Genomic DNA, 9,412 nt, shown 5'->3' with positions numbered 1-9,412 from the left:
CTCTTTTCCCTGCCGGGACCCAGAGGTGAAGTCCCATCAGCCCCCGCGCGCACCCTTCCCTCTCTTCCTCGGCGCTGCCTTACGGAGGTGGCAGCCATCGCCCGCCTGGTGAGTGTTAATCGTTGGCCATCCGCATTTCTGTGGTGTCCATCTGGCTCCATCGTGCCCTGTTAAGGAGGCCTAACCTTCCGAGCGGTCGTCTGGGTGGGCATTGTCCTTGTCGGTCGGTTGGAGCGCGTACAAAGAACAGAGCGAAGCGGCCTGGCGGTGATGGCGGCTCCCTTCGCAGGGCTCCCTTGCCTCCTACGGAGGCCACCTGGGGTCAGTTACGAACAGCTTGTATGAGCACTGGGGACGCCGCGCGCTAAGGAGTTCCTGGGGGTCGCGGAGCGATGAGTGATTCAGGCCTAACGGCTCTGAGCTCAAGTTATCGCCTCGCCCCCTCAGCGATGTCTGCCTACCTGTGTTTGTCTGAATCCTCATCTCGGCGCTCGCTTCTCTCCAGTTTCTGGCCTTGGGGTTGCTGCGGTGGGGGGGATCAGCAAAAGCAAAACAAAACGCGACTGCGAGTCGACTTGTTCAGTTAACCGAAATTTTGGTGTCGGGTCGGGATGTCTGGGAATGTTGGACTGCGTTTTGTCTTTTGAGGAGACCATTGGGGGCAGGAGGTCGTTCGTTTTCTGGACAAATTGAGTCCCAGCTCTGTGCTGGGCAAAGATATTGATGAACGTGAACAGAGAGAAAGTGTGCTACAGTAGTAAAAATAGGGTAGCGGGAAGGCCTTGAGGAAGGTGACATTTTAAGGTGATGACCAGGTGTGTTCCAAGGCCTCCAGGCACTTTAGAAGAACCTCACAGTTTTGGGGTGTCCTTTGAGTGTTAGCAGCCTCCTAGGGTAATTACAGGTTTCTTGGTCCCGGCACTGCAAGTGTTGAATGTGCAATATCTGCATCTTACAGTGAGGAAATAGATTTGGGGTCATGTGGATTGCCCCTGGCCTGCAGTTGAGACTCGAATGGGACTTACTGCTTCTCTACAGATTTACCCTTTGCTGTTGGTTTTAGGCATTATTTCTTAGCTTTTGAGTGGGTGAGGTGACCCCTTACCTCCCAGGATCGCATCTGGAGAATGGCTAGTATTCTGCCAGCTTCGGAGTCGGGAGGGACAGCAAGCCTGGCAGAGGTACCCATTCCATTCCTAGCTTGCTTGGTAGCTGGTGATTGGAAGACACTCTGCAACAGTGTTCAAGCCCCTGCAGGAAAGCCTCCTTCTGAGACTTGTTGACTGGTCTTTTGCCTCTTTCTCTAGGCATCATGGCTGCTCTCAGACCCCTTGTGAAGCCCAAGATCGTCAAAAAGAGGACCAAGAAGTTCATCCGGCACCAGTCAGACCGATATGTCAAAATTAAGGTATATGGCCAGGGATGGGAGTGTCGGGGTGAAGAAAGGCTGTTGGGTTTCTGGGATCCCCACCTCAGAAGATGGTTTTTGGTAGATGAGCTGGTCTGTGTCTGGTGGCAAAGCTCTGTAGCATCCCTAGAGTCCCTGAAGATGCCTTACTGGCACCAGTCTTTTGATGTGTAAATTGAAGTTTAAATGACAGAGAACAGTTGTCTGTTTAGAGGTGCCTGGAGGCTTATATTTGTTACATTTCAGGTGGCCTTATGACAGTGTGCTTCTTTCATAGATGAAAAAAACTGGGTGTGATGCTGAAGCCCATGCTTTTCATCTTTATACACAGTCTCCTCACATTCCTTTGTATGTAGTCTTGCTTCTCCTTTGCTTAGAAGAAATATGAATGTGGGTCTATATTCCTGCTGGTCAAATTTACAAGTCCCTATTTCCCCCCCCCCCCCATACACAAAAGTAGAGAAATCCTGTTACACAAAGGCAGCTCCCATTCAGTACATTTCCTTTTCATCTGGTCCTCTCCAAAAGGAGTTGGCAGGCTTCATGGACACTAACCATGTGTTTTCTTTCAGCGGAACTGGCGGAAACCCAGAGGCATTGACAACAGGGTGCGGAGAAGGTTCAAGGGCCAGATCTTGATGCCCAACATTGGTTATGGGAGCAACAAGAAAACAAAGCACATGCTGCCCAGTGGCTTCCGGAAGTTTCTGGTACACAATGTAAAAGAGCTTGAAGTGCTGCTAATGTGCAACAAGTGAGTTGGGTCCCACCTCTGGGTTCAGGTGTCAGAAGCCTGCCTATGTGTTTCCTCTGGGGGGGATGGTGTCTTGAAAAGTTTAGAGACCCAGGACCTGGATAGTGCATGACTTTCCTTGGCATTGCAGCCCGTCTTGCATCCTCTGGCAGTCATTTTCAGAACATCACTCAGGTGAGGAGGGTGTATCCACAGACCTAAGGGGCACCTTACTCTGGCCACAGGTATCTCCAGAAGGTTACAGGAGTGGAGTTGCTAACTGATTAGGGCTCTGATGTGAGGTGGGGGCAAGGGCAGAGGTTGTACATAGGACAGCTTATACAGTTGTAGGGATGCAAGAGAGCGTGGGGGTTCATAGCATTATTTCAGGTGTTTAGAGAAAGTTCAACACTTGGTGAGCTCTGTGCGTAAGATACTTTTGGTCTGCTTAGGCCCAAACTAGGGCAGTGGGTGAGAAAAGATTTCTCATGGGAAGTGATTAAGACTGTTTCTGTCTGGTTCAGAAAGAATTACCTATAGTAATTGTGGGCACAAGTATCAAAATAAAATCATTATTCACACTTTTGGTTGAGTTTCTCTGGGTCAGAAATTTATTTAACTAGGCCTTGAAATGCTGGAAATATTCTTTAGGAAGGATGAACATAGGAATTACTGTTGGTGCCCAACCCCAGTAAGCAGTTGATACAGAATTGTGACAGAAGGTTGCAAGTTAACACCTTTGTGTAACAAGGATTGTAGTGTAAATGTGTTGCTATAAAGATAGTCTTTTTAGGGAGTTCCATGAGGATGCAGGTTTGACCCCCCTGGCCTCACTCAATGGGTCAGGGATCTGGTGTTGCCAAGAGCTGTGGTGTAGGTTGAAGACTGGGTTCAGATTCTGCATTGCTTTGGCTGTGGTGTAGGCCAGCAGCTGTAGCACCAATTGGACCCCTAGCCCAGGAACTTCCATATGCCATGCCTGTGGCACTAAAAAGCAAAAAAAAAAAAAAAGTCTTTTAAAGTAATAGCTTGGCATTGCAGCCCAAGAGCCATAGAAATACTCTGAATCTGTAGTGTAATTCGCAAGTTCTATTTCTGGGTATTTGTCCTTAAGTCATTGAAAAGTTGGGAAACTATATAAGCTGATGATTGTAGCAGTAACCGAACAGTTGAACATTGGTGGGTGATGGATGGTGCAAGCACAGGGTGGAGTGTTGGACATATATTAAAGCACTTGTCATGTATGGGAGTATGGGAAATGCCCAGGCAGAGGGCAGAGTATTGGAAAGTCTGTGCAGTATACTTGTGATTATTAAATATAGACGAGGACCTGAGGAGTTTTTGGGAAATGAAAGAAGAAGGTGAAAAGTGTAATGGAACTTATGAGTTTCCTTGATGACTTAGGGTAACGTTTTAAGATTTTTGAGCTTTAGGAGTTATTGCTGTGGCACAGTAGATTAAGAATCCGACTGCAGCGGCCTGCAGGTTCTGCACCTGGCCCAGCATAGTGGGTTCAAGGATCTGGCATTGCCGCAGCTGTGGCATAGGTCGAAGCTTTGGCTTGGGTTCAGTACCTGGCCTGGGAATTTCCATATGCTGTGGGTGTGGCCATTAAAAAAAAAAAGGTATTGTATTTGAATGGCCTTCTTTACAGAAAACAAATATCATTTGGATTTGCTGTCTCTTGCTGTGAAGCCATTATCCTTCAGAGTTCTTGAAAAGAACTGTGCTTACTGCCTTATTTAATCACTTTTAGAGTCTGTCTTTGCTGAAATTTCTCCAGGGGTAGAATGTGTTTTTTGTTTGTTTCTTTAGGGCTATACATATGGACGTTCCCAGGCTAGAGGTTGAATCAGAGCTATAGCAGCCAGTCTGCACCACACCTGGGTCCTTAACCCACTGAGTGAGGCCAGGGATTGATTGAACCTGTGTCCTCATGGACACTAGTCAGGTTCTTAAACCGCTGAGCCACAATGGGAACTCCTAGAATGTCTTTTGTTAATCCACTGTTGATGGCTTCATAAATTACTTGCTTTGTTCATTAAGCCAGTTTGTTGTCAAGCTGGGGTGTGATATGTCTGTGAAGGAATGAATGAGTTGGAACAGTATCTGCATGTGCTCGAGAACGGTTAGGTGTTGTCACTCGCTGGATGACCTTAGGCGGTGTTACTTTTAACTTGAATTTTTTCTGCCACAAATAAGTAAAATGTTCATGATCTGGGTCCTTGGCTTAATCACGCTGTTGGATTTTGATCTTGGATACTTTGCAGATAGTTCCAAAACTTTGCATGGGCAAGTTCAGGTTCCCTGAGACTGCCTGAGCTGGGCAGGTTAGGAGGGAGAACCTTTGAACCTGGGGCTGAGCCATCCCAACCCTGTGTGTGACTTGGGAACTCACTTCCATTCTGTGGGCCTTGGTTTCCTTGTATGTAAAATGGAGGTGATAACCTGCCAAGGTTCAGTGAGAGGGGTCACTTTCTGGAAGCACTTTAGAGTCTTACTGCTAGTTCCTTGGAAATAAGGGGTGGGGTTTGGGGATGAGCAGGGCTCAGTCAGCAGCCACACACCAGCATTTTCGTTCAGTTCTGTTGCTCTGGAGGCAAAGCCATGAAAGCTGTTGCCTTCCCAGCAGAACACAGTGTGCGTGTTCCAGGCTGGCCTGCTCCTTATTCGCAAACCCATTCTCTTTCAGATCATACTGTGCTGAGATTGCTCACAACGTCTCTTCCAAGAACCGCAAAGCCATCGTCGAGAGAGCGGCCCAACTGGCCATCAGGGTCACCAATCCCAATGCCAGGCTGCGCAGCGAAGAAAATGAATAACAGGAGTTCCAGTTGTGGCTCAGCAGATTAAGCACCCAGCTAGTATCCATGGTGATGCCATGATCCCTGGCCTCAGTGAGTTAAGGATCCAGTGTTGCAACGAGTTGTGGCAGATGTGGTTTAGACCCCAAGTTGAAATGAATAGTGGGCTCGTGTGCACATTGTTAATGTGTTAATAAAACCATGAAACTTGTCCAGTTTTTACTCTTCCATGCTTTGACAGCTTGTTGAAAATTTTTCTTTCCTGTTCATGCTCTATGGAATCTTCTATTTGAAAGGGGTTTGTAAAGGACATGCAATCTTTTCCTTTGAAGGGCACAGGCCTCTAGGTGCCCAGACCAGCCTTGGCCAGCTCCAGGTGGGACACATCCCTCAGAGCAAGTAGGTTCCAGCCTCACTCTGTAAACCCTGTGTGGGTTTTGTGAAGATTGAGGAAATGTGTGCTGAAGAATCCTAATAAAAATCTTACTCCCTTTAATTCTTATTTGGTATTAAAATAGCACCCTGTAGCTTCCGTCCAAAAATACACACAGGATGACACAATACCTTCTACTATATGATTAGCCTTGGGTGTTTTGAAGACAGCTTTCGGTCTCCCTCATATAACCCTGTGCTGCTTCAGGCATAACAGCTTCTGCAGGTGTAGGATCTTTAACTGGTGATAATCAGGGCCTCTTGGTATTCAGAATTCAACAATCGAGTTCCCTTTTCAACTGTAGCCCCAGACCTGAAGCTGCAGTAGAATTAGCTTTTTTAAGTTGTGAAACTTTGCAAAATGCGTGAAGTGCAGCACAGTCCATGGAAATGCTACAGCACAGACTGGTTAAGTCCTTTTCCCTTTTCAACTGTAGCCCCAGACCTGAAGCTGCAGTAGCTAGAACTTAGCTGTTTTGTAAGGTTGTGAGACCACTTTTGCAAGAAATGGCGTGAAGTGGCAGCACAGGTCCCATGGGATAGGACATGTGCTACAGCACAAGACTGGGTTTAAGTCCCTTGGTTCTAGTGGAGAAATGTCTTACAGATTGATTGCCTCCTTTGAGAGTTGACTTGAGAAGTATTCTGATGGTCTTGACTACTGAGTGGAAGAATTGTGCAGAGAAAAGCAATTTAGAATCTCTACTTTATTAACCTGGAATAGCACAGGAAATTCTTTGGCCTGTTGATTAATGTTTCTATCCTTGATACTACAAACTGGACATACTCCATACTTTTCCCAGGACAAACCTTGTGGCTACCTAGGTGGGGGACATGAAAGGTGATACGTACTGTTTCCTTGTGCTTTCCTGTTCCTAGTTGGCTACATAAGAGTTCTGGAATTAGGAAAAAAAATTAGATCTAATTCCATGCCCCACCCCCCTTGCAAGAAGTACTATGCATTTTGGATTTATTACTGCCAATTTGAAATAAAGCATCTCGGATTCAAAAATGTGGATAACCCAGGAGTATCTGCATTAAGATGTCTGGCAAAGCACTAATTTTTGGCAAATCAGGTGAAATGAGCAACATGGGACTCCAGTCGGGGAGGAAGGCCAGTCTGCACCTTCCTGACCTTTCAGAGCCGTGAGCACAAGAGTGTTTATAAATACGAAGACCTCTGAGGCAGAGACTCCCATGGCTTGAAGGAGCCAGGCTGACCCTGTGAAGTCATCCAGCTCCATGGAAGAGGCTTAGAAGAACTATCACCCTGTTGATTGAGCGACTGTCCTGAGTCAAAGGGGCCAACTGTTGGCAGCCTTGCAGCTCTGATTGGGGGCCAACAGAGAAGGCACTGTAAACCCCTCCTCCCCCCCCCAACTGGGAGCAAGGGGGGCCCCCAGTGAGATGAGTAAAGGGCAGGAGTAGAGGCCTGTGGGGGTGGGTGCGTGAGGCTCCTTGTGAGTGGGGGTTCTTGGGCCGGGGAGCACTAGCTGAGCTCCATGGAGTCTGTGCTGGGGGCTGATGCAGAATCCTTCTGGATGCTTTCAAAGAGGGTGGTCAGCTCAGGGTTGGAGCGGATTTGGGATGAGAAGTCGGCCATGATGGGGCTCTTCCCCACTTCAGGGATGGTCAGCAGGGCAGCCACTGCCCTCATTGCAGAGCGCTTCAATTCATCTTGCTTCTCAAATTCCTGCTTCACAGAACCAGCTTTGACCTAAGGTGGGAAACCATGAACAGAAAGCCATCCTCTGAGCCCAGCTTTGTACTTCACTGGTCACCTGTCAACTTCCCCAGCATGTACCTACCTCCTACCCTTATTTACTGTGCTTAATAGAGGCTCTTGGCACCACTGGACTTCATGAATGGGTTGTGACCAGTCTCCTAGGTGAACTCTTGCCCCCTCTCAAGCCCCTGCCTTTTTGCAGCCCATTCTGCAGATTCTGAATACTGCCTTGCCTGCTTTCTGTTGCTTTATCCCTTACATCTCCTGCTCTCAGAGCATCTCAGGAATTCCCCTGCTGCTTACGGAATAAAGTCCAAATTCCTTCTGTTCTGCTCTCAGGACACTTCACACTCCCACACAACGCTCTGGCTCTCCCCTGAAGCTGTGACTCCTTTTTTAAGTACAAATCTGCCCTCCTTTGGGTTAATTTCTACCCTTCCAAAACCCAAAGAAGTTCTTGCATTCAGCAGAAATTACTGGGTACCACCTGGGTGTGACAGGCTCTGTTCTCAACGCTACAGCTTTCTGTGAGCCTTCTTGTCCCGGGGTCCTCCCGTACCTTGAGGCATCCGGTCTAACTGCCCTATCAGTAATTTCTATCTTTCTAAGAGTCTGACTCAGTTTCTCAAGTAGGATGTGAGAGGAGTGAGTCCACTATATTCAATGCTGGATCCCTAGTGCAGAAGTCCTGGCACTCAGGCAATGTTTAATGAATGAGGGAGACAGAATCCCAGTTCTGCAGCTTACTAGCTGTGTAGCCTCCATTAGTAACTTAACCTCTGAAACTCTGTTCCCCTGTGTGCACAGTGGTAAGAATAGTAAGTACCTTACAGGGCAATAATGATTAAACACGGCACTTTGTATACCACCTGTGCTGCAGGAGATTCTTAGTTAATAGTAACCATGAACCACCAGCACAGGACCTGGCACGTGTGCCTAGGGCTGGGCAGAGGGCTTACCTTGGCGGTGCATGTGGCCCTGAGGGGCTCAATGAGCCGGTCCACCCTCTGCAGGACAGGCACAGGACACAGCGTAGCCAGTCGTGCAAGCATGATGAAGGTCAGCATCTGCTCAGAGGAAGGAATTCTTGGTGAAATGGCCCAGGACCAAAAGTTCCAGGCCCTGGATGAGTAGAGGCTCTGGACCCAACCCTGGGAGCTCGAGTCAGGCTCTGGCATTCAGTTTACCTGTCACACTGGTCTCGTGCTGGCACTTGGCGAATACTGGCTGACTAAATGAAGGGATGTTATTTTTCTAGTTATTTTTGTGGTATATGGAAGTTCCTGGGCTAGGGAGTGACTCCAGTCACAGCAGTGACAATGCTGGATCCTTACTCAACCTAATGTTTTTGGGCATTGTCCCAGGAAGCACACAGATGTACAACAGTGCTTCTCTCTAGGTGGAGTGAACTTTTGGGTGATTACTACTCTACTGCTTTACTCACTTTTATATTGTCTAAACCTTTTTAGGACAAGTGTAATTACTTCTGATTATTCTACATTGGTTTTTCATTATATTTAAAAAAATTTTTTTCTTCTTTTTACAGCTGTACCTGTAGCATATGGAAGTTACCAGGCCAGGGATCGAATCAGAGCTATAGCTGCTGGCTTAACGCCACAGCCACAGCCATGCCAGATCTGAGCCATGTCTGCGACCTACACCACAGCTCAAGGCAGCGCTGGCTCCTTTAAAAACCCACTCAGCAAGGCCAGGGATTGAACCCGCATCCTCATGGATACTAGTCGGGTTCGTAATTCACTGAGCCACAATGGGAACTCCCAGTTTTTCAGTATAAAAGTGATGCTCACTGTATATATTTTTAAAAGCTACCAGAGGAATAGAAAGTGAAACCTGTCTCCCTGACAGGTAGTAATCAAATGGCCCAAACTTCTGCAACTGCTCAGCAGTGGGTCTTGGCCGCTTTCCCCTCCAGCACAGAGATCCCCATCTTTTTAACTCTACGAGGACCCCATGACTGGAGTTCCCATTTTACTGAGCCAGCTCCCCATGAGCGGACATTTCGGCACCTGCCAGTTTTTCCCAACTCCCAGAGAGCTGTGGAGGACCATCTCTAACATAAAACTCCGCACATATGTTTAGGAATCAGTCCAGAGGCTCTGGTCATGGAGTACCTTAAGAATTCTAAATTTAAAACTTTTTCTAAATTCTCCATTTTCTAGTTCTTGCCAAACCATTCTCCCAAGGGCTTTTTTTCTTATTGGAAAAAAACAAAGCAGCTATTTTCAGGGGGTGCCTGGGGCAGGGGATGGGGAAAAAACAAGCAGCAGGCCCAGTGGCACCTGACTGTC

General features: G+C 47.5%; 2 protein-coding genes across 7 annotated transcripts in view; one reads left to right on the top strand and one right to left on the bottom strand.

Annotated features, from left to right (window-relative positions):
- RPL32 (ribosomal protein L32) lies at positions 1 to 5,157 on the top strand. Of its 2 annotated transcripts, NM_001001636.1 has the most exon segments (5): positions 88 to 108; positions 1,308 to 1,408; positions 1,981 to 2,162; positions 4,834 to 4,960; positions 4,963 to 5,156. In NM_001001636.1, coding segments are annotated over 3 exon segments (405 nt in total). In that variant the 5' UTR covers positions 88 to 108; positions 1,308 to 1,312; the 3' UTR covers positions 4,963 to 5,156.
- The window catches only part of CAND2 (cullin associated and neddylation dissociated 2 (putative)), a 28,462-nt gene continuing 25,115 nt past the window's right edge, over positions 6,066 to 9,412 (bottom strand). For all 5 annotated transcript variants that reach the window (XM_021069357.1, XM_013981994.2, XM_013981993.2 and 2 more), the window contains 2 exons: positions 8,063 to 8,170; positions 6,066 to 7,094 (listed from right to left, as the gene is read on the bottom strand). In XM_021069357.1, coding sequence (XP_020925016.1) covers positions 6,867 to 7,094; positions 8,063 to 8,170 — 336 coding nt within the window. In that variant the 3' untranslated portion in view covers positions 6,066 to 6,866. The remainder of the gene's footprint in view (positions 7,095 to 8,062; positions 8,171 to 9,412) is intronic.

This window comes from Sus scrofa, chromosome 13 (genome assembly GCF_000003025.6).
Source record: "Sus scrofa isolate TJ Tabasco breed Duroc chromosome 13, Sscrofa11.1, whole genome shotgun sequence".
Lineage (NCBI taxonomy): Eukaryota > Metazoa > Chordata > Mammalia > Artiodactyla > Suidae > Sus > Sus scrofa.
The sequence above is the reverse complement of the archived record's forward strand: the minus strand, read 5'-3'. Positions and strand labels throughout refer to the sequence as shown.